A 26,001-nucleotide genomic window follows, 5' to 3' on the forward strand; every position below is an offset into this window, starting at 1 on the left:
AAAATTGGTAGATTCCCTAAGGTGATTTGAAAGGAATTAATCTTAGTTCCCACCTTTTAGAAAAGTAGTAGATTGTTCTGTTAAATTTTGTTAATTTGTCTAAAATTCAGATCCAAAGGAAGTCATCTTACATCTTTCCCCAAACAAAAAATGTTCACATTAAACACATCTGACCCATATGCTTAATATAATGAAGTATATGAAATATCTTATATAATCATATTTATAAAATACTTATATTTGTTTATATTTACAATATAATACCTTATATTTCATATAATTTTAGTCATTAAGGAATGCTGTAACAACATTCCAAAATTGTTCATTGCCTGAATTCTTCTAGATGATATTCTTAGGAAAGGAAAGGAATTAGCATTTGCCTTCTGCTGAGCCTGTTATATATCTGATAATTTGCCAAGAGATAATATCTCAAGGTAATCAGGAACACAGTCTTGAGTTTGTATTCTTCCTCACAATTGCACTTACTAGGTATGTGACTTTAACTATCTTGGTTAGTATATGTATTACTTTTCTGCTTGGTGAAATGAGTGAAAATCCTAGAATCCACCTCTCAGAGTTGGGAGGATTAAATAAATTAGTGTAAAGGAAGTACCCAAAACACCGGTTGGCAAGGAGTAGGTGCACATTTAATAGTGGCTTTATCTTCACTATATCTTGTAAAGTGGGTGCCCTTATCCTCATTTTATCACGAGAAAATCTGTGCTTAGAGATTTGAGGCAATTTACATGGAAACAACAGAGGAACTCATACTTTAAAATAAATTAAAAACTTTTGGCATTGAATCATGATTTTTTTTTTCATTCTGAGCACATATTGATAGTTCCCTGTAAATATTTACTAAGAAAAGAAAAAAGATTTGTGACCATTCATGTACCTTAGACTAGAAATAATAGGCACTTTAAATCTGGTAACTGCAGAAGGAATACACTGTACCACTTAATCTAGTTCCTCAGTTCCTATAGTTGTGTGCATGCATCTGGAGAGAAGGTGAGTACAGAGAACCTTTTGTTTTAAAATTTATTCATGAAGCATAAAAATATTAACTTTTTTTTTTTTTTAAATAAGGAAAGCACAGAGAAAAGCTTCAGAAAAACTATGACAGTAGAAACACCCTATAGCCAGGCTGAAGATCAAAATTTGTAAAGGGAAAATGAAATACACTATGCAATTGTTCAGATCATACATACTAGTGGGACTATAATGGGTTTTTAAGAATCTAGGTGAAAAGCAAAGCTTTGACTATTAAGCGTGCCTTTAGAACTCTGTTGCCACTACTATAAAATTAACTCATGTATGTACACATGAAGGCATTTCAGATTTGATTCCTGAAAATACACTGTCCATTCCACTTACTTTTGCCATAATTTTAGGTTCTACATTAGACATCTCTGGGTGTACCTTCTATGCTATTTGCTCTACTAATAAATAACAGGAAAAGTTGAAAAAAAAAAAAAAAACCCTGAGTTAAGTAGACTTTTTTTTTTTGTTTCATGTTCACTTAATGACTGCATAACTTTAGATGAATTATTTCTCTAAGATAGCTATATTTTATTTAAAATTTCATTTGTACTTTAAAAAGTTTATTTAACAGTTATTATTTCATTTCCAAGACAATTCTGTGGAACAAACTGGCAATTCCCAGTACCCCTATTCAATAGCCAAGGAAGCTGGGTTTCCAAAAAATGCTTTCCATTTAGTTAAACAGAATAGAAAGAGGGCTTGGAATAACTAATAAAAATATCTAGTAGTTACTTAACATATAGTTCCGAATATTTTATGCATTCATTAGTTTATCTTTACATGAAGTGGGAGCTATTATATCCATTTTACAGATGAGATGATTGAGACCTCAAGGTTAAGGATCTTGCCAAGGTCATAGCTAATAAATGTCAGAGATGGAATTGAAGCTTAGGCAATCTAATTCTATTTCCCATACAGTTAACGATTTGACCAAACTGTTTTCCTAAGGGCAATAAAAATATTAAAAAACTGAGGTTCCTGCCTTCAGGCTATATAGTCTCTTACAAAAGTAGTGCAAGTTTAAATAGGCTTATCAAAGGAATGAATTCTGGTTTCTCCTAAAGGAAATGAATATTGTATTTGGGATGTATATTATTTCAGTGCTCCTGAATTTGTCTAGTTTTTACATTCTTGCTTTATAGGGCCTGGAGGCAGAAAATAGTCTGAGCTTATAGCATTTAAGACTGAGGCCATTAGGTTTGTGATGTTGAAATAAAAATATCTACTGTTTCTGTTCCAAAACTAACTGGGGGTAGAAATATAACAAGGATAGGAATTTAAATGTTCATAGGACTCACACCATATTTTAAAGCCATAGACTCCAGACTTCTCTACCTCCTAATCTGCAAGCTCCTTTGGAGTTAACTCCTTTCTCCCCAGAACCAGCAATGCCTACTGGGCATGCCCAGTTTTACAGTGAAAGCCTCGCACTGAGTTTCACTTTCTCCAGGTTTTACCGACTGCAAAAAGAAGGAGACAGAGGGAAGAGTTAAACAGGTAGAGAACTTGGTTCAGCTCAGGATGTCCACGGCCAAGGCAGAGCACGGAAAGCTGGAGGATGACCGGAGGTTGCAGCGAAAAGCACCTTGTCAGACACAGCTGTCTGGTCTCCAAGTTGGCGCCTAAGCCTGGTGGGTCTCTCTTACATCTTTTTTGGCACAGCCTAGGCAGATGGTGAAGATCTAGTGTGATCACTAAGGACAAGGCCACAGTAAGGGGTGGGGCAGGAACACTGGGTCTTGGAGAACGCCAGTGCCTATGAGAGTCCCGCCTGCCCCTGCATTCCTCGAAGAGCCGCTAGGTATTCAAGGGTTCTGAGGAGATCAAGGTGCACAAGCAAAGACCGAGTTCATCTTAATCACCCACTCCTTGGCACCTTCTCTTTGGCTGCCGAGTCCTGTCCTGGCACCCTCTCAGGTACCCCCGCCCAATCACGGCTAAACCCCGGAGAAGTGGAATCTCCACAAGCTTTCCGTGGGTCTAACAGGGGCCTGGGCATGCTCAGTAAGCTACGTGGTTCTCTGGTCGGTTCTCTCTCTCTCTCTCTCTCTCTCTCTCTCTCTCTCTCTCTCTCTCTCTCTCTCTCTCTCTCTCTTTCTTTCTCTCTCTTTCTCTGTCTCGGGTGGGGGAGGGAGGGTGGTGACAAGTTAGAAGCGCTTGCGGCAGGTCCCCGCCCCCAGGATCGGGCTCCCCTGCAAAGGGACGATGTAAAGGTAGAAGCACCTCGCTCCGCAGCATCCAGACCTGGAGGGGCTGCTCCCGCCTGCCTAGCCCACCTATTCCCCAGCCAGAAGACAGGCTCGCCGCTCTCCATGGTACTGCGGAGATCTCAGCTCCGCCCTTCTCTTTCAGAAGGACAGCACCCGGCGTCACGTAACCCAGCCTTCTCGGGCTCCACCACCGCCTCTTCCTTCCCAGCTTTTTCCCTCTCCTCCTCCTCCTCCTCCTCCTCCTTCTGCTCCCCTCCGTTGCATGTTCTCCCCTCCCGCACTCCTGGAGATAGACGCTCAAGCCTGACGCCTCTGAAAAGGCAGCAGCAGTCGCCTTATTCGTAGACCTCAGGAAATTCTCTTTGACCGATGCATGCTTCAGGCTGTGGCTCGAGCTAAGGGGAATAACCGGGCAGGTAAAGAAGCTCATTTGGGTTGGGGGGAGGGGATGGGGCGAGGCAAGCTGGAGAAGGATATCTTTCCCTGTTGTAACTGAGCCAGGATTTGCCACAAATACACAGGGAATGATGGGTGGTGGGAGGGTGGAGGAGAGTAGATCTTGGTTGTTTTGCATGAAGCCTTTTAAATGGTAAGAAGAAGAAGAGATGGTGGGACCCGGGTAGTAACTTAAAGGCTAAATGCAGAGATTCATTACCAAAAGAAAGAAAAGAACAGGTCCGTTAGAAATCAAAGCAATAAAATAAATCTACATCTACATCCATCCTTTCCTTCCTCACCCGTCCACACTATGCCTATTCTTAATTTGTGCAGTAGACTTCAGGCTCCAAGAAACTGCACTGGTGTTACAGATGGGGCTTAGAGACTGGGCGGGAAAGCCAGGGAGAATTTTGGGCGTACATTTGTATTGAGGTACTTTCCAAAAGCCAGGGGCAAAAAGACAGGCACTTCTAAAATTTCTCCCAAAGATTTCAGGTTCTTTCTGAGGATATATATTCAAGGGTGCAAGGAAAGGGGTGTGTGTGTGTGTGTGTGTGTGTGTGTCCGCACGCGTGCCTGTGTGTGTGTGTGTGTGTGTGTGTGTGTGTGTGAGAGAGAGAGAGAGAGAGAGAGAGAGAGAGAGAGAGAGAGATTATAAACATATTAAAATAAATGCAACTGCAGCTGATGAGCATACCGTATTGATTCTTCCAGTGAGTTGGGAATTTGATTCTAGAAACGAAAGAAAAGATTAATGAGGCTGTTAGTCAGCTTTTGAATTAGAGCGCTTCTTGTTTTGGTTGCAGTGAGATTGTTTTTCAGTTCCTTTTATTTCACCCTCTAATTTGTGAACTCACCAGGTCTTTCCGGCACCTAGAGAGAATCCTCTTTCTCCATATAAATACAGATACTCTCTCACACACAATGAGCTTCCTCTAAGAACTGGGAGAGCCAGTTGACCTCCCTTGTGGTAGGAATATACATCTACTCCTCTAGCCCCCCACCCCTTCATTCCTTAAAAAATTGTCAAGGTTTGTATTACTGGAGAGGAGCAGGAGAGGCAAAAGGTTATGTGTTTTACACAAAATTAATTAATGAAATAATCATCTCCAACAGATTCTCTCTCTCCCTCTCTCTCTCTCTCTCTTATGCACACATACATATACAAAAAAAAAAAAAAAGAAAAAAGAAAAAGAAAAAAGAAAAGAAAAGAAAACGGCTTTCTAACACACAAGCCCGAGGATGGATTCAAAGTACTACTTTTGATTGTGACATTCTAGGGTTATTTGGCAAATTACTGAAAATTTAGCAGATTCTTGATTCCACTTAAAAAAAATGAAAGTATGTTGAGTAATATGCTATTATTGATGATTTTAAGAGCACCTTTCTTTGGGCTTGGCACAGGAGTAGACAAGATGTGACTGGTAATTGCTGATGATGTGGAATGTATCAGCCATAATAAATAAGCTACTGAGACTTTTATTTCTTTTTGCCTGTGAGCAATGTGTGTGTGTGTGTGTGTGTGTGTGTGTGTGTTGAAAGAGAGAGACCAGTCATCTATTTCATCTGGGGAGGAACTTGAAGTGGGATCCCCTAGCTTGGTGGCTCTCAGCTGACACCTGTAGGGATTGCTCTGAACTGAAGAGAAATGTTCTTAGCTCCCTCCATGGAGAAGCAGCAGCACAATGCGGTGCCATAAATTACTGCTAGTTTCAGCTTGTAGGGGAAAAAAAAGTGTTAATTGGATAGTGAGCTTCAGTGTCCAAGCAATAAATTTGGGGTGTGTATGTGTGTGTGTGGGTGGGTCTGTGTTGCAGTGGGAGTGGGGGGAAGTGGGGAAATAGTGAGAAATGGTGAATAATATAATATGTTTTTTTGATATGACCAGATAATATATTTGCCTTTTTTCAAAATGTAAGAGTAATTTATTTTTCATTAAAAAAAAAAGTCTTAGAAAAAATTTAGTATGTATGCTTTCTGTATCATTTCAAGAACCTGTTAGATTAGAGATGAATAAAGAGAAGTGATTTAATAGCATAGTGAGTGATTCAAAGGCATGGTTTTAAATTCTAACATCCTGGAGTCATAGCAGCTGAGGTGACATACATGCCAACTGCTGTTCTGACCACACCAATCCTAGGGCTGACAGCCAGATAAGGACTTGAGGAGGAGTTAGGTCACTACACTGTTAGGCAAAATATTAAATAACCATCTTTAAAGTAACTAATATTATGGCATTTGAGTCATCAATATTGCTAACAATATATATCTGGCTTCAATTGATTATTTTCTCCTAAAACAGACCATTCCTATAAAAAAAGAAGGAATGTGCTTGTTTTAAAAGAGAACCCCTCCCCCAAGAAACCATCAATATTCCTGTTCTGAGAGAAATAAAATGGTAGAAATGCTATACAAATCTAAGGTGGCAGCTTCCTGACAACAATTTGATCTACTTCACCTTTTGTAAAATTTGGTATTAAATAGGATTTGGATAGGTTGTTTTAACTGTCCAGGTAACTAGCACACAATATAATAAATCTTTAAAAAGGCCTTATTTCTCTTCTAATGTATTTTTAAGAATTACGTTTTTCTTTAAAAAATAAAGATAACCATAATCATCTCTCTTTTTAAAACCTGAGTTACCTAGTAACAGTTATAATAAACCACAAGGATGCAATTGTTGTAAGATTGTGATATTAACTATTGGGAAACATCAGGTCTTACTTGTAGGTCAGGACAAAACAAATCTATCCAATAAGGTTAATTCTTTGGCTTATATACTTGCTTTCTGAGGTGAATGATTATTTGTATGATACTATAATTGACTTTAGATCTTAATTTTAATTTTAATTTTCTGCAGATTTCTGGGTCCTTATAAAAGGACAAAATAAAACCAAAATGCATCGCCATCACACAACCAATTGATATGCTGGCATCTTAGCTTGGCCTTGCAGAGGCGGAGGAAAAAGAAGAGGAGCTGTTGTGATTTCCACATCTAACAGCTTCTGGCTATTTCACAACTTGTGGGTTTGAGGCCTGTTCTTGGGGAGGTTTAAAAGAGAAGTGAAATCCAGCCTGGCAGGCAATGCACAAGGAATTTGGCTTAGGCTGCAGTGGTGCTGGAAGTCCTTGATATGACAGAAGAAGCAGGTCTTTGAAGCTACTTTGGGGTTAATAAGTGGTGCCCTCAAGAGGCAAAGAATCCCCCTCTCCGTTTTGGTTTGGGACACTGCATCTGGAAGGGAAACACTGAGGCAGTCACAAGCATCCAAGGATACTGGGTCATTGCCTGCTTCTTGTAATTCTTGAGAAAGGTGGGTGCTTTTTACTGACTGTAACTGCTTCCCTTTTGTCTGGTACCACGCTGGGGGTACCTGGCATTTGGAGGAGTGAAGTAAAGTATTTGTTGACACCATAGCTGCCCTTAAACTAGATCACTGGATGCAAATGGATCAGTGATTTCTCTTGATCTTCTGTTGACGCTTTTTTCAGAACGTTGCCTCCAAAGTGTATCCTCCCTTTGGTCTGGAAGTTCTGTGGTTGCCCTGTACCACTGGGGTCTACGTTTTCCTATTGGAAGGGGACTATAAGGAGAGAGGTAAGGGTTGTTGGAAGAGGAGAAGAAGAAAAAAAGAGCTAGTGGAGGGCACAACGCTCCCACTCCGGCCTATCACCTTGTCCTTTCTCTTGGGACCCTTATTTCTTCATCACGGTGTCCAGGACCATTTTGACCCTGTCGGCCCCGGCACCCCCCCGCCGCACCCCAGCCCCGAGCATGGGGACGGCGCTTCTCCAGCGCGGGGGTTGCTTTCTGCTATGCCTCTCGCTGCTGCTCCTGGGCTGCTGGGCAGAGCTGGGCAGCGGGCTGGAGTTCCCCGGCGCTGAGGGCCAGTGGACGCGCTTTCCCAAGTGGAATGCCTGCTGCGAGAGCGAGATGAGCTTCCAGCTCAAGACGCGCAGTGCCCGCGGCCTGGTACTCTACTTCGACGACGAGGGCTTCTGCGACTTTCTGGAGCTGATCCTGACGCGCGGTGGCCGTCTGCAGCTCAGCTTCTCCATCTTCTGCGCCGAGCCCGCCACGCTCCTGGCCGACACGCCGGTCAACGACGGCGCCTGGCACAACGTGCGCATCCGTCGCCAATTCCGCAACACCACGCTCTTCATCGACCAGGTGGAGGCCAAGTGGGTGGAAGTGAAGTCCAAGCGCAGGGACATGACGGTGTTCAGCGGCCTCTTCGTGGGTGGACTGCCCCCGGAACTGCGCGCCGCGGCGCTCAAGCTCACACTGGCCTCAGTGAGGGAGCGCGAGCCCTTCAAAGGGTGGATTCGAGACGTGAGGGTCAATTCCTCCCAGGCCCTGCCAGTGGACAGCGGGGAGGTGAAGCTGGACGATGAGCCGCCCAACAGCGGCGGCGGGAGCCCGTGCGAGGCGGGCGAGGAGGGCGAGGGCGGGGTGTGCCTCAATGGAGGTGTGTGCTCGGTGGTGGACGACCAGGCAGTGTGCGACTGCTCGCGGACCGGCTTCCGCGGCAAGGACTGCAGCCAAGGTAAGGCCCAATGGCGACCCCCAGGAGCCGTGCTCAGCTCAGGGCGTGGGGAGGCAGGGTGAGGCAGGCGGGACCGGGCTGGTGCATGGGGCCTTCCTTCTCAGGACCACATGTGGCAGTTCGCTTTGAGGTGAAGGGCTGTTTCTGGAGGCCACTCTGTCTTACCAAGTCCCACTGCACTTCCCTACACATCCTCTTAGCAGTTGAGCAGTCCCCTTCTGCCAGGTTCAGTTGCCCCCTGGGAGCCCTTTGGATCAACCCTACTTCCTTCCAAGAGGCAGATAGAATGAGCTCTGTTGTCATTTCTGGGCTGCTTTGGCCAGCTGGTGTCTCTACTCATAGGACCATTGCCTACCTGAATGACCAGTATTCTTCCCCCTTCCATCATTAAATCTATAATACACAGACTTTGCCCAGAAGATGCAGACATGCATCTAGAAGACTGAGAAATGGTGAAAAACAAAGTGCAGGAGAGCTTCCCCAGGGCGGTGGTAGAGAACGCCCACGTGGATACTGTGGTAAAGCACCAGAGAGACAGAGTTGGCAGGGCAGTGCCCTACCTTTTCAAATAGAGCGTAAAGACCATCTCTTGGTTGTGGAAGAAGAGGAGGGAATGTAAGATTTGCTTCACTAGCAGGAGGAGGGGTTTGGGAACAATATTGGTTTCCATGGTTATCTCCAAGTCCAACATTTGTCATGTTTGAGTCAAATTCTGTGATTTTCGTGGTTTCCTTTAGTGTGAGACAAGTCAGCTAATGTTTAGAAATGTTAGAGATTAAATAACATATTTCTTGAGTAACAAATGCCTTGGGAAGAGAAATAGAGAAATTTAGATGTAGCTGGATTGGGAAGCTTCTGCAGGCTAATAAACAGAGGATGCATGTGAGCGATTGCAAGAGATTTTCTAAGGATATTCAGCTAATGACATTTATCTGAGTAGCGGAAGCCAAGTTGTAATTTCTGTGGTTCTTGGGTCTTGAAACAGTGTGGAATTAAACAACACAGATCTTATCTAAGTTTTTTATTTTCCCACCACCCCTTTGCAAATAAAATTTAGTTTTCTGGCTGTTTCTTCCATGTTGTTACATGACAATGACCCAGGAAAATATTCTAGATTCAGACAGTGAAACCTATGAACACAAAGTGAGTGAGTGATGTGAAGAGGATAAAACATGGATGGATCAGTGGCTGAGCAAGAGAGAGGATGTCAGTGTTTTAACTAGATGACTAGCTTATGGGTCAAATCAAGGCAATCAGTGTATGGATAAATGGCATTTGTGGCTGAAATTGGGGAAAAGGTGAATTATGAAATCTGATTTTGAAAGCTATAGGGACAAAAGCTTTATGTGTGGTTGTTTTATTGTGTAATGTCTTTGTTTTTTTGCTGACACTGCAAAGGGGAACTAGCCTTTGTAAATCTTATTGGACTTGGCAGTTCTCTCACTTGACTTTAAAGAAATGAAGACTTGATAAAATTTGCAATTGTTTAAACAGTAAAGGGAGTTAGTTAGAAATAAAAACAGCTGGTCTTCAGGAGTGTTCTGTAGTCTGGAGGAGATGGGTGGGGGGAAGTAAAGGGTTATTTTATTGTGCTATGCCTTCATGTGGGTTTTTGTTTTAGGTATATTTTGGCTTAAATAATTATAGATGACTGTGTATTCAGTGGCCCATACTGCACTTCAGCTTTGCCAGTAAATTTCCATGGATTTAAGAGCAGACTTTATGGTTATGTTTTACAAAAATAAAACAGAACATATTTTCTTCTGCCAAATCTAACTTAATTATAAGTCAGGAATAAGATTGCTTAGATATAAAGATTTTAATAGTATTATTTGAAGTTGCAAACCTTTGCACAGATTAATAGAAACAAAAATGAATATTATTTTGTGGGAAAATATTGCTCTAAGTATCCTAATGCCACTTTAAGTGATAAAGAAGGCAATTTTGTGAAATATAACTTCCTTTCTTAAATTAGGAAACAAATATGACACAATGACAGCTTGTACTGTGTGGGAGGGTGTTTTAAATGAAAATTTTTAATTTTTCTATGCATTTTAATGTAGGGATCCAGGGATCATGCATAATCAGGAACAGTGAAGAGTGGAAAAAGCATGGAAAAAAGTAATGTTAAAGAGAAGCAGAATTAGATGATTCTGAAATGCATTTTATTTTGGAAAAATGATAGTTCTTTCTATAAGATGGATAATTTGGAATTACACAGATGCATATTGGAACAATATAGTACCTGATACATAAGCAACCCAGGAAAGTAAATCCATTAGGATTGTTCTGGAGCATTGATTCGTTTGAAAATTTTATCTGAAAACAGAATACAAAGATCACCACTAGTCGTAGAAAGAAAACAAAAGGCTGGATTTGTTTGATTATCACAAAAATGCAAGATGGAATGATAAAGGCATAGTCTGTCTTCCCAGAAGGATTGACTCCATTTCGCTTATTTTCCCTGGTTCATGTGTGTCAAGTGACTATTGAATAATTAATTGAGAGTGGATGCCTCTCCTAACACTGATCATGTATTGACGGCTAGGGATAGATTATTTCTATTCAGATGAAGTATAAACAAGGCCCTGACTCTACTCAGTGTTTACACTGATTGCCACATTCTTTTTAGAACCTAACTTAAAACCAAATAAATATGCATTCATTAAAGAGAATTTAGGGGGAAAAAAATAGACCATCAAACATTAAAAACAAATTTGCATTATCTCTGGTCCCAACTAAAATTCCTTTTTTAACTTAGTAACAATGTATATTACTATTATAGTTGCTTTCATATATCAAATACAGTAAGAACTGCTATAAAGACAATAAGACTATGCTAAGGATGCTCTCTGTTTCTTCTCACCTTAGCTTAGAGAGCCTTGAAACAATTTGTGCACCCGTGGGTTTCCAGATTGTTTTTATTAAATGATTTCAGTTTCGTTCTTGCTCTATTTATTAGGGCCTAGCAAATTTTATTTATTTATTTATATATGTACTGATGGAGAGAAAACATGGGCATATGGGTCATAACCAAGTCTGTGTCAGAGTCTGGATGAGAGCATAAACATTCTTATTCCCAAGCTAACATCATCATATCTGCTGAATAAGATTTTCAGCTCCTTCAGGTTGAAGTCTTTTTCAGGTTCAGGTGTTATTCAAGAGAAAAACAATACATATAAAAATGGTTGCAGGAACAGAACCAATTTATATATCACTTATGTTCCTTGACCCTGAGAGTCAGCCTTAGAACTCAACTGTCCAGGAATGTCATCTTTCTTGAGTGATGGATGCTTATGTGATACAGAGCTTTTTCAGTGAATCATACTCATCTAAGTGCTTCCACACCATTATTATTTAATAAGTTTCTACTTAAGAGTACTAATAGTTTTCTAGTGGTTTGAAAGAATTAGTGAGTTCCATGACCATCCCTCTTAAAAATGAGAATAAAGGATGTCCAATAGGAAATTAAGTTATGCTTCTTATGATCTCTAGATACAAGTCCCATGTGCTTTAGGGTCACAGAAATTTAAATTTCATACTAGACTGTGAGTGTTACTTTCTTACACTCTCTATTTAAATGGTCATAAGCACACATGATTGATTAATATTACATGACAGTGTGCTAAATGTCATTTAATAAAGTCCCTGTTTTCTATGATTTTACTAATGTGACCAGATCATCAACCATAGTCCCTCATGCATTCATTTCTTTCTTTCTTTATTCAACACATATTGATTTAATGCTTTCTATGAGCCAGAGGACTAAGTTCAGGTGATAAAATGGCAAGTAAACTAAAAAATAGTTCCTATTTATAGACTTCAGATTCTAGTGAGGAGGAATATTAATTTAAAAAGAATGCAAACTTAAAATGATGATATGTAATTTGAAGAATCCTTGCATGGTAGTAAGACAATTTAAAATAGTGAGCAGTGACCTAATCCAAAAACATTTTTCAGAGGTGTGATTATTAAGCTTAAATTTGATGTATGAGAAGGATTTGACCAGGTAAAGATGGAGAAATATTAACTAGGTCAAGTCAGAGGGACAGAAATCTGTACAGGAGATAGTACATCATATTCATGCCACTGAGAGAAGACCCCTAAGTGTGGAGAGCTGACTCCCTGCTCAAGACAGGAGTAGGAAGAGGCCATGCAGGGTCTTTTGGACCATGTCAAGGATTTTAATCTTTATCCTACAAGTGATGGAAAAGGAATGCAGAGTATAGTGTGAAAGCTGGGGATGAGGGTGGCATTATCAAGTTTATGTTTTAGTAATGGTACGCTGGCTACAGTGTAGAAAACAGATTGAAAGGGGGCCAGAGAAAAAGAAAAAACAGTAGTTTCTATTTGTCAGTCAACAACATTTGTTAAGCTCCCACCCACTGTAAGATTGAATTAGAGGGAAAAGTAGAGGGAAAACAGAATTGTTTTTAAAAAGAATCTTAAAGAGGAATCCTTGGAATCAGGATCCTTGTTTTAAGGAATGTAGAATCTTCATGAGCTAGATTAGGTATAAAAATCTAAGGTCATTCATTTTTTGGAACATTGGTTTGTGTCTGTAAAAAGCATTAGCTGAACTTTAAGTGGACCACCACGTGGTTTCTCTTGTATGTATCTGTAGAGTCTGTAAGCTTCTGGAACCCAGTGGCAATACCATATTTTATTTTACCCCTATGTATAATAAGTTATACTCAAATCTTTCTTTCTTTTAATAACATATATTAACTGTTTGATGTAGCATTTTTAACTCCTACAATAAAGAAAAATAGGTCTGTACAATCTTTGTAATTTTTGTACTTGTCATCTTTTATTTTTATTTTTAATTTAAATAGTTATTTATGAGTAGGTGCTGGGCAAAAATATTTCTGAGATTTTTCCCATAGATTTTTTTAGGAGTCTGCCCTTTTAGGAGGAGATGGGTCACCTCTCTTGAAAAAGCTTTGAGTGGCACAAAGAACTCCTCTCTAGTTTGGTCTTGAAACATCCCAGGATCCAAAACTGAGTTACTATTCTAGAATTCCACGAGTTGTGTGGAATATATTATTATAAGATTTTGTTTTCCTATTTTGAGAAGCAATTATAGTGTACAGGTTAAATCCTTTGGCCAGACTGCCTGAAGATTATGAGTGGGTACATTCAAACTTTATATTCTTCAACTTTATCTGTGAAATTGGTGTATTAAGCAGGTGACTTCCTGTAAAACTCCTAGAGCAGTGCTGAGCACATAGCTTTCTGTATGTCCTCTTCTTATTTTTTGTTGTAACTGCCTCCACTGTTATGAATGATACCATTTTCTTTAGGAGTACTTTCATGCAAATTTCAAATATGGACTTCTTTCTTTCTCATCTAAATTCTAATATGTGAATTGCCCCAAAGTTTCAACTTATAAAGAAATGAAGCAGCAAAGACAATGAGCCCTTTTCGATTTTACATAACAGTTCTACTGTTACTCAGATCAAACTGTGATTTGAAATATTTAAAAAATCATATTCTGAGAACTTTGATTTAACAACATTTAACATGAAAGCATTTGCAAAAACTGCCTTTCACGCCACATGTAATACCTGTATTCTACCCCAGTCCTGTATTTAAACAGTGAATTTTTTCCTCATAGTATCTTATCTAAAATAGCGTTGGATGGAAATGTAGCTCATGGTGGGAAATTTACATTGCATGTACAAGGCCCTGAGTTAAATCCCCAATAGTAGAAAAAAAGAGAAAAAAAATAGTATTGCTACTTTGAAGTCTATCCTAAGTTATTATCTCTCTGAGATAGGAGACTTTTAATAGCTAGTATAATACTGGGTATATCCAATTTATAATTTTCCTTTGAGGATTTTCTATAATTTATTTACCTGTATGCCTCAGACTGGTTAGCAGTATATTTGAGTTTTAAAAATTCAAGCAAGATATTTCTGTGGTTGTCATACCAGGCTTTATTTTGTCAGCATCAAGTTATGTATGACAGTGAAATAGTGTTCCAGTTTTGGATATCATTAAAATGATGTAACAATTAAACTGATTATTAAAAAATAATTATCCTAATTATGGAAAAGACTGAAACTATATTTCTGTTATTTTTAACTGCATTTTTAGAGTAAGGAGTCAGAATCCCTAGTTTCTGAAAAGAGTTACTGACTACATTATACTTATTTCTCAGTGTATGTTGGATGCACTGATTGCAGTGTTAACTTTTATATAATGTATTGAAAATTAGGTCTTATCATAGATAGTCAGGCTTTGTTTTATTATGTAGATGATAAAATTACTATTGGAAGTTGCTACAGAGAAATTGTGCTTTCAAAAAGTGCACAAGCATATTTGATGTAATGCAGAATAAACTTTTACATTAAAATTATTTTATCAAAAATATATAAAATTCATATATATTTTGCCTTTTGTACTTCTTTATCATTTTATGGTTCAGTCCCTTTTATTCAGAAGAACAGGAATAGATTTATTTACATAGTCATTGCTTACTAATAAGTCTTAAAATGCTCCAATTAGGTTTTGAAAAAATCTTTTGGTCATTGGCTTCATAACTTATGAGTAACTCAAAATTTATGAGTTCTTAATAAATTTCATGGCTTTCAGTTTTCTCTCAAGTATGAATTCCCTGTATTTCTTCTAGAACCTGGGAATGAGTGCAACACTCTCTCAGATTCCTTTCTTACATTGTTATTATTTACCTTTTGTGTTTAAACAGAACATGATTTGAGATCTGAAGACCTAGATTCCGGATGTGGATCTGCCTCTAAAACAATGTTAAAAATAGGATAAAATTGTTAGTATTCTGATTTAATTACTGAGATTTCAAATTGGGAAACTGCCCAATCAGACTTCTAATTTGTTAACTTCTGTCAACCTATCTCACAGAGTGTGTGTGATTAGATAATTGTTTTACTCAGCTTTTTTTCATTGCTGTGACCAAAAGACTGACCAAGAACAATTCGGTGAGGAAAAGTTTATTTGGGGATCATGATTTCAGAGGTCTCGATCCTAGATAGCCAACTACATTACTTGGTGCCCGAAGTAAGGCAAAACATCATGGTGGAAGGGTATCACAGAGGAAAGCAGCTGGATACACGGCACCAGGAAGCAGAGAGAGAGAGACAAACAGACCGAAAGAGAGAGAGTGCATCAGGAACAGAATTTATATGCTAAAGGCATGCCCTAGTGACCCACCTCCTCCAGCTATAACCTACCTGCCTACAGTTATCACCCAGTTAATCCTTATCTGGATTAATACGCTGATTAGGTTAATGTTCTCACAACCCAGTTATTTCACCTCTAAACTTTATTGTGTTGTCTCACACATGAGCTTTTGGAAGACACCTAATATGTAACCCATAACATTCTGCCCCTAAACCCCAAATGTTCATGCCCGTCTCACAATGTAAAATGCATTTAGTCCATTTGTAAGAATCTCCATAGTCTAAGTGGTTCTAGGATTGCTCAGAAGTACAAATCCAAAGTCTCCTCTGAAATTCAAGGCAAACTCAGCATGAACACCTGTAAAAATCAAAAGCAAGTTATATATATCCAATATATAAAGACACATAGTAAATATTTCCATTCCATAAGGGGAAAATAGGGGCACAGAAGGAAAGGATGGGACCACAGCAAGACCAAAATTCAGCTGGGCAAACAAGTGATGTAGCTTCCAGCATCATGATGTTGTCTTCAAAGGGTTTATGTGGTTCCACCCTCTGGCCTTGCTGGTTGCAATCCATGTAACCTCTCTCTTGGCTTGTCTCTGCTTGACTCCTGCAACTTTGTTGGCAGATGTACCACATTACTAGCATTTCTTAATCTTGGGGGCTTCCACTGTAGTTCAGGCTTCCTTCTCACATCTTCATGCATCATGGCTGTCTCAGGGGCTACCCACTGGGGCTCCATCCTTGCTGCACTTTGCCTAGACTTCCAGGACTTCCTTTGAAATCTTGGTGGAAGCTCTCGTGATCCCGAACTCCTGCCTCATGTAGTCCTGCAGAATCAGCAACAAGTGGTTGATGCCAAGGTCTGCCACCGTCTCAAGCAGTAGTCAGTCCTTCAGGTACTCTAGCTACAGCATCCATGGTGACTGAGCCTGGTGAAACTTCTTAGGACCCCTTGTGCAAGCAGGTGCCCCAGCTGGTCACTTCTCAAGGGAATTTGTTCTTTTACATTCTTGAGCCTGAAATGAATGTGGTTTCGTCAATTCCTGAGGTGACTTCAAGTCATCTTTCCTATTGTTGCTGGGTATTTAGCATCTCTTTAGTGACTATAAAGTCTTTAACAATCACAACTTCCTTAGCTCCAGTTTTACTTACACTTATCCGGATTAACTCCAAGTTTTCAGCTCTTTTTGCTCTGCTTTCTGTTCTTGATTGTCACAATAAACTTGACTAACAGCCACCAGCAGTATCCATGTCAGTGCCTGAATGTTGTACTACCTAGAAATTTCTTTAAATTCAGCCTCTTGGACCCTCTCAGTACATGGGCAAAATGTAGACAACAGACAACCTTGTTTTTTATTTTTTCAATATTTTTAGTTGTAGACTGACACAGTATCTTTAATTAATTAATTTTTTTATGTGGTGCTGAGAATTGAACCCAGTGCCTCACATATGCTAGGTAACCACTCTACCACTGAGCCACAACTCCAGCCCCTGTAGACAACTTCTTAACCAGAACATAACATGAATGGCCTCTAGTACAATTTCCAGTAGAGTTCTCTATTTCCTCTGAAACCTCTTGAGCCCAGTCTTTAGTGCCCACAGTCCTTTCAGCATAGTGGTCTTTTGAACTCCACCAGAATCATCCACTAAACTCTACTTACAACAATATGAAACTTTTCCAGCATGCATTGTTAAACTTTTCAAAATTACTCCCACAAATTTCAGAAACTTCAAAAGCTTCAGAACCACTTTTCAGCTTAGGTTAATCATAGCAATAACCCCACCTCTTGGTACCAATTTCTGTTTTAGTCAGCTTTTTCAGTGCTGTGACTAAAAGATCTGACAAGAACAATTACACAGAAGTGAAAGTTTATTTGTAACTCACGATTTCAGAGGTTGCAGTTCATAGACAGCTGGCTCTATTGCTCTGGGCCTGCGGTGAAGCCGAACATCTTGGCAAAAGAGCGTAGTAGAGGAAAGCAGCTGAGTACATGATGATCAGGAAGGACAGAGAGAAAGAGCTGCTGCACTTTCCAGGGACAGAATTTAAACCCCACCTCCTCCAGCAGCAACCTACCTTCCTATAGTTACCACCCAGTTAATCCCTATCAGGGGATTAATGCATTGATTAGGTTAAGCCTCTCATAACCCAGTCATTTCACCTCTAAACTTTCTTGGATTGCCTGATATATTGATTTCAGGAGGACATCTAATATCTAACTGATGATAATAATAGATGTTAGTCTTAGAAAAACTTGAAAAATTGCAAAAAAAAAATATGTAGCAGGATAACTAACTGTGGGGTATTGTTAATATTCATAGTGAAAATGTTAAATAGGTTTCTGTAAACCTATTTTAGGATTTTTTAGATGCATTTTTAGATAAGTTATGCCAATAATATGCATCAGGTTTGGTGGATTTGTGTTATTGCAGAGTGATATTAGGGTACATAACAAATTGAGTTAAGAGGATATTATTTTCCATGTCCTCCCTGGGTAAAATTTAAACAAATGAAATAAGTAATTTATATGACTACATATTTATATGATTCTATTCATGTAGAGTTCAAAAGAGGCACAGCTAGTCTGTACTAATAAAAGTGCAATCGTCTTTTAGTGTTGTTGACCAGAAAAGGACATAGAATGGAATCTTGGGTATGATCTGGGCAGTAATTACAGGTGGATATATATTTGTAAAGATTCCCTGAACAATATACTTAAAATTTGAATATTTTTTGAGTGTAAACTCTACCTGAACTTTTAAAAACATCCTCAAATTAAAAATAATTTCTGCTCAATGAATACCAAAGCATTTATAAAAAGCATATGAATACTTCCTTATAAAATAATCCTTAATGGAAATCTGTTGTGAAAAACTTTAGGAAAAAAAATCAAATATTTGTCACATAAACGCAAAGACCATTCTAGAAAGTGAGTGTATTTATATGTAAATTAGTTGAAGAGTAAAGAGAGTACTTTCTTTAAAATACATAATACAACCATTGAACCTAGATAATTTCTCAATGTTGCATGTCTTTATAATGCTTAGAAATAAAACATAGGTTATTATGTTATTATTTATATTATTTTATATTTATTACTTTAGATCTAATGCCTTGCCAACACAATCAAGCAATGTAAGTTTTCCAGTTAGGACAACTCAGCTGCTGAAATCGTTAAGTAATTGAGTAATGAGTATGTTGAAAGAATTCAATAAATACTTGAATGAGTAATTGGATATTGGAAAAAGCATTACTTGTTAGGCCAGTCATAATTCTCATAACTCTCCAAATCCATAAATATACATGATTTCCCCCTAGAATATTACATGTCAAATTATTTAAAAAAGTACACTGAGTGACTCTACTTTAATGGTGCCATAAATGCCTCTTAAATTTTAGTACAATTTAAAATCATTTTATTTAGATTCACAGTAGTTATTATAACTGCTATTTAGTTCTTATTGAGTGAAAGGAATTTAACACTGTGTTTTGTCCATCTTGCCTTATTTATTCTACAATAGTCTTACTATATAGGTTTTACAAAACTCCCGTTTTCCTGATGAGAAAATTGTGGGTTAGTAAAGCTCACTTGTGGAAAGTCCCATAGTTAGTAAAGGCCAAGCTGAAATTTGAGCCCAGTTATGTCTAATACCTCATCAGGCAACTCTGTTCACTGTATGACATTGCCTGTGTATTATCCCTTATCAAATAGCTAAAGTATGCTGGGAATTTGTTTGCTACTTGTCAATTTGGTGCTAATTTAAATGGCTGACTTTTAATAAAGTCTTTGGATTTGAGGCTTTTGACAGACTCTTAAAAATAGTGTCACTGCCTAATGTCATGATACTAAAGAAAAACAGCATAGCTTGTCAGAATTCATCACAGATGATTTCTGTAACACTTATTTATTTGCTTCCTTTGTTGACCTTATATTCATATTATGCTTAATGGGTTGATTTTACTGGAACTAGAAGTAAGGCACCCATATATTATATCTAAAGAACAATGCAGCTATGTTTTGTCCTTTTGAGTGAAAAGACTTAATTTTCACAAAATAAGCAACATAAAATTTCCAACCATTTCAGAGTTCAGCAGATAAAATTGTTGAAAATATCAAAATCTGTGGTGATTTGACACAAATGTAAAGACCTAACCCAGTTACAAAAATAGACATTTACTTAACATTGCTGAGTTGTAACATGGGTCCTCTGAAGATACAGATGATGGTACAGTGGGCGCTTAATTGAAATTACATAATGAGAAAAGAGTACCTCTCTTGGATAAGTTTGCCTTCCCAACACCTTGCCTAAAACTGAATTTAGGAGTAGTTCTTAGAATTAGAAAGATGTATTCCCTGTGCTATTTCTTATATATATTAGAAACTATTATTAGAAAGAAGTGGGAGAAGAACAAGTTTGACCTGGCAAGCCAAAGTGCTAACGTGGACTCTTGTCTAGTTACTTGGGTTCAAAACAATCTGGACTGTAATCATAAATACACCAACACCACATTACAGGAAAAAGTGTTACTTCATATAGCACCTTCTTACACAGGTTCCCAGGAGTGATCTGGTGAGCTAAAAGTTGGAAGAGGAGATGCCAAAAAGAACAGTTCCTTCGATAGCATCCTGACATCAGGAGGAGCTATGTTTAATTGTAGACGTAATGAATTCACAATGGAAGCAGTACTGATCAGAGCTCAGTAGGTGCTGTTGTTCATGACCTGAACAATACCTGACCCTGTATGTGGAAATAGCTAAGCTTAAAACTCAGACATTGCTAGATTCAGCAGAATGAACTGCCCCAGTCCGGCAGAGGCAAGGAAATTAAAGTCTCATGTTTTTCTTCTAAGTAATGATGTCTCTCTATAATTAAGCATGCCTGGACTCTCCTCAGGGATATAACTGGTATGGCAGCACACAACTTTAGCTGCTGTATGGAAGATACCACTTTTCAGCTTAAGCTCTTTTATTTCAGTACAAAGTTGAATTTTGCCCCTTGAAATTAATGTAAATATTTATTTAAAATTATATGGGCTGCTTTATATATGAAACATTTAATTTATTGAATTGAAAACATAATAACAGGAAGTTCTAGATTATATTTTATTACCCAAATGCATAGTTTAATGTGCAATAGGATACATTTATAAAGTCCTACTTAAAAACTTGGACCGATTTTTTTGTGAAATAAAGCATTTGAGATATTTAAAAATAATGAGCCATTTACTTTGCTACATATGTACACATATGTTTACATGTGTACACTCAGAATGTACACAAAAATATGACAGGTAAAAGAAAATGATATAATTCAAGAAAAGAGGAATTTTAAAAAATCTTAGATCATGTTAAAATTCTCAAAAACATGTATTGTTTAAAATGTCATTATAATATCTTTATAACTTAATCTACGCAGTATTTCTTTTTCTACACAAAACCTTAGAACACTACAAGGTCTGTCTTTAAATACATTTTTTTCTTGTGATCAGATTATAGAATTTTCACATATTTTTGATACTGGGTTTGAATGAAGGACATTTTGCATGCTGGGTAAGCACTCCACCACTGAGCTCCACCCCAGACCTCTTATTTTTTAAGAACAGGGTCTCATTAAGTTGCTCAAGCTAACCTTCAACTTGCAATCCTCTTGCTTCAGGCTACCGATCACAGGCCTGGGCCACCATACCAGCCTTCAGTACTTTCAGATAATTGATTAACATCATCCCAGTGGTTTCTGAGAGCTGTGTAAAGTACAGGCATAATCATAGTTTCAGAAATCAGAATAGTTCTTCATCTGGAACGGTGCCCCTCTGCCCGTCAGCCAAAAGCTGTGTACTTCCTAGAGGGTGCTGGAAATCAAGGAGAACGATTAGATGCCTCCCGATTCCTTAACCAAGGCATTATTCATCCTGGTCATGATCCTTATTTTTATTTATTTTTTATTTATTTATTTTGATTTTGATTTTTATGACACAAACTTTTGCATCTTGTTTTAAACAGAGAAAACAAGGATTTGGTTCGTGGCCAAATATATAATCCCAGAGTGTCTCCTTCCCATAGGGAATAGAAGATGGAAGGACAGCTTGGCCTCAGGGAAGCTGGGAAGCTTGAGATGTCTGATAAATTGAGAAAATGAGGCAGACAACTGAGAGAGAAAGGAACTGGTACTAGGAGAAAAGAAGACGATTGGGGGATAAAAAGTATTAGAGAAAAAGTAAATTTGGAGAGGGAGGAGAGCTAGGAATATTTGAAACAGCTGAAACATCGAGAACTAGTTATTTAAAGTAAGAAAACATCTGGTTAGTGCAGGGGAGAACTAAAACATGTTTTTCTTGGCTACTAGCCCTGGTCTTGAGCTGAAGTGAGGAGGGGGCAAAGAAAGGCAAGAATACACACACCATTGTCTACAATTTCGCCACATAAACTGTGATCATCCTTTGTCTACTTTCTGGCATTTTATCTTTGAAATGTTTCTACTAACAACATCAATAATAATAGCAAAATCTTAAATGCTGTCACTTTGCCTTTGCCACTATTTTCAGCGTTTATACATATTAATTTATTTAATCTACCCCACAACCTTGCTAGGTAAGTGCTATTTTGCTGGTGTTATAAATGACAAAGTTGATGCTCAGAGATAATTTTAAAATTTCCTACATTTACACACTAGGAATTTGTAGGGCTGGCATGTGAACCAAGGCTATATGACTCCTGAGGCTATGCCCGTAATTATAAGCCCTTCCTTTTTTAAAAAAATAAAGTTTTATTTATGTGCGTAAAGTTTTATTTATGTGTGCAAATCTTCACACACTTGCACAGATCAGAATTCTATGTTTCAAGATGTCTGTATTAGCTAATGCAACTTGATACTCTTTTTCTTTCTCAAAATTTCATTTAACTGTTTAATAACTTTTCCTAGGCAGAATTTCTTCAATTAAATGAAAATCCTTTGTCTGCTGATATAAATTAATTTCTTGTTATGTGTCCACAGTGGAAATGAAATCCTTGTAGTTGGTATCCCCTTGAATTATCTTTATCTGCTTATGAGTGCTGTCTTCACTGAGGTAAAAATGTTCCAGATTCTCCTTTGTCTGCTCAGTCTTCTTCCTCTTATAGGCCCCCTGCTGTTTATTTTACCTACTATCACTTCCATTGGGAATTGCTCTCCCAAAGACTACCTCCTGAAATGTACATTTGTCCAGAGCTGTTTATCTCCACAGCAGCATTGCTATACCTCCAGTGACTCCTTCACCTTCCCTTTTGCCTTGGTTTGACTGGCTAATTTTCTATCATGTCTTGGAAAACTGCTTGGACAGTGACTTCATAAAATTCTTAGTAGGTTGTCGTTACCTGGTAGCTTAAAAATCTCCTGTCACTAATATCTGTCTCAGGCAGTCCAAATTGTGTAAAGGGAGGCATCTTGATGGCAATGCATTGGTGAACAGGAAAAGTAGGCCAGAAAAATACTATCTGACAGATGAATAAAAGAATTGGGACTACGGAATACTGGCAGTGGTAGCCTGGTCCACAGAGGACCAACAGTAGAAATGGATTTGAACAGGAGTGTTTTTTGTTTAGGGTTAAGGAAAGAGAAAACTACCCCTCCCTTGTAATTCAAGTGTAACTGTGACAAAAGTCAGCAGAGATGGTGGGTGAATCTCTATCCTTAAAGATACTTTACAGTAGCTTAGACAACTGCCAGTCTTAAATTGCTTAAAGTTTTACTTTTACTGAGCCTTGACTTAATAACAACTGAAATATATTTTCAGTTTTGTAGTTATGTAAATAATTGTACTTTTTTGAAAAACTTTAACATGCACATCTCCTAAGTCTTGAGTTGGAAATAGCCTAAACAAACACCCTGTTTACACTCCCCGAAAAAAACTACCCCCTGTCAAAAAAAATCGTATTCCAAGTGTCTGGAGTTATAATTCACAGATGCATTGCATCAAATGTGGCACCAACTGTTCAGAGCACCTGGCTCATGAATTACATCTGCAACAGCCTTAACTTGCTGTCGCTGCACATTGGTGTCCCTGGAAAACACTCTGGGCAGGTTCTCTGCCCACAAGCTTCTGTTTGCCCTGAAGCAGCTGCCCTTGCCCTCTTTACACAGTGAGTTGCCCCAGTTTCATCTTTCCTTGAACATGGTGGAGCTCGAGTTACAGCGTCTGCCTCTATCTCAGACTCACCATGCCCATCCTCCTGTTCACTCTGCCGTCTGTGGGGTGTCCTCCCAGTCTGAGCCTGCCTCCACTCAGCGCCAGTTCCTTCCCGGTGGCTTATTGCAGCACACTTGAGTGATATCTCTTACCACCACCACCCCAATCCCTTTGCCATTCTTCTTCTGGGAATTATTGCTTTGGGTGAAAGGGACTTTGGCACTGGTATAAATTCTTTCTGGAGAAGGATGAAATAAGAGGGCTGAAAAATCGTTTTGAGTTAAAATCAGAACAAAAAGCAAAGCAACAACCAAAGTTTTCACAAAACTAAAAACACCTCTTTCTGGATACTCTGTCTTCTTCTTGGTTTCCTAGAAAAACTGTATACACAAATAGAGCTCATCTCTGATCGCTGTGTTGTTTCCCCGTTTATAAAGAAGCCATCGCACATGAACTGACAAGATCCTAGCTCTTGGGCACTTGAAACCTAAATAGAAGTTTAAAAAAGTCAGGAGTCAAAAATAGGAATAAAATTCCCTGTTAATCAGTGTATAAAGAGATCTATAATAGGATGCACACGTGTGCCCTCAGTGATATTCTTAATATATGTCCCCAGTCAAGCAAAATTGAGCTTTAATTTTTGAAAAATGCAAGTACAGCAGTATGCCTATGAAGAGTGAGAAACATATGGATCCTTTTAAAAATTACAGTTAATGGATTGTTTTACACTCTTAATTAAGTCACCATCATTACGAATTACTCTAATCACTGGATTCTTCCATATCAAAAGAAAACAGTTTGTAGTAAGCCATCAGAAGGTTATAGAGCCTGGGTAGAAAAAGCACTGGATTAACGAATATTGAGTTTGTTTTTGCATAAAATGTGCACACAAGGAAAGTAAGGACTCTTGAAAGTTTATTCATTTATTTGTGTTTGTGAAACACTATATTTTGGTCTACTATTAGTCTAAGAATGGAAAGGTGAAGTGCTGGCCAGTAGAGGCATGTTGTTAATACAGGGGAATACATGTTGTCACAGAGATAGGGTATCTAATGCTACCAGAAGCCAAAAGATAAAGGGACTGATCATATGCTTTCAGTGTCCAAGTTCAATGGATTCTATTGATATCATGCTATTTTAAGTTCTTGGAGTTGCACATCAGGGTTATGAGAGTCTACTTACTATTTCCTAATCCCAGGTATTGTTCTTCATCCCCACTACCCAAAGCCTTTCCTCTCTACTGTTGGAGTGATTCTTTAAAAATAGCATTTCTCCTTTGGCTAAAGGATAAAGCACAATTTCTTCAGAATGGCACTTTCAGTGCTTCAGGTAAGCACTTTTATAAATCAGCTTTCTCATCTACCCAGACTCATTTCTTACCATTTTTATCCCTAGGGACATCTTTTGACTTAAGCCAGTCATTATTGATATTTTGAATAATATTTGCATTTACATGTCTTGGGGCCCTTTCTAATGTTATTATTGCTGGACCTAAGGCTTTCTGAACAATCTCTATTGAGTGAAATCCCACCATCACTCAAGACCCATCTATAAAATGTTCTCTCCAGAGTCCTCCCTGATTCCCTCTTCCCAATCACCCCTGGTTCTCCTGCAGGGCAGTGCTGGCTTTGTGCAGACCCTTGTTTTTATACTCACTACATTTTATTATAGTTATTTATCATCCCACCTATTTCTTTACTTGGTTCTAAGTCCCCAGGGGAGCTGTTATACCTTTTATATATGTAAGAGCTAACAGAGTCTGGCCTACTGGTAGGAGTTCAATAAATGTTAGTAAACCTAATTAACTTCAAGATATTAAGAAGTGAGGATATTAATGGTAAAGGTCAAACAAATAAAATAAGCGGTTCTTTAAAGAGAAAGTAACCCATAGATATATGAAAAGAAACTTGATCTCAATAAATAAAAAAAGGTACATTAAAATGAGTTATTATTTCTTGCCTAGCTGGTTGAGAAGATTAAAGAGCCCAATCAGATCCAGTGTTGGCAGAGAGGTGGCAACATAGAACTCTTAGGCTTTTATATCAATTATGTGGAAATCACCTCAACTCTTCTGAGGGGCGATTGAACTATAGTTATGAAAATGTTAAGTGGATATATTCTTTAACACAATAATTCTATTTTTAGAAACTTTTTCAGAAATACTTGAGCAAGTCTCACGAATATATTAGAAATAATACTCACTGTATATTATACTTGGTTATAGTACAGCCACATACACTACCTTGCAACATAATATGAATGAGCTATACATATACAAGCCACTATGAAAATATTTTAAAATATATTTAGTGAATATAAAAAGCCAAATACATATATGCAACACACATAGGCAAAAGTGAGATTATTTATGTACTTATCTAAAAATAGGTAAATAACTTATAAAGATCAGGCATTTCACTATGTTTAATGAAGGGAGT

The 26,001-nt window shown here is 38.3% G+C and overlaps 1 protein-coding gene across 34 annotated transcripts in view; it reads left to right on the forward strand.

Annotated features, from left to right (window-relative positions):
- The first annotated feature begins 2,581 nt into the window (after nt 1-2,581).
- Nrxn1 (neurexin 1) overlaps nt 2,582-26,001 on the forward strand; it is a 1,060,789-nt gene continuing 1,037,369 nt past the window's right edge. For 18 of the 34 annotated variants that reach the window (XM_047522005.1, XM_047522007.1, XM_047522011.1 and 15 more), the window contains exons 1-2: nt 3,408-3,667; nt 6,550-8,236. In XM_047522005.1, coding sequence (XP_047377961.1) covers nt 7,465-8,236 — 772 coding nt within the window. In that variant the 5' untranslated portion in view covers nt 3,408-3,667; nt 6,550-7,464. Of the gene's footprint in view, nt 2,673-3,256; nt 3,357-3,399; nt 3,668-6,549; nt 8,237-26,001 lie in introns of those variants that run through there. The other 16 variants (XM_047521995.1, XM_047522001.1, XM_047522003.1 and 13 more) reach the window with 6 other exon arrangements.

This window comes from Sciurus carolinensis, chromosome 13 (genome assembly GCF_902686445.1).
Source record: "Sciurus carolinensis chromosome 13, mSciCar1.2, whole genome shotgun sequence".
NCBI classification, from domain to species: domain Eukaryota; kingdom Metazoa; phylum Chordata; class Mammalia; order Rodentia; family Sciuridae; genus Sciurus; species Sciurus carolinensis.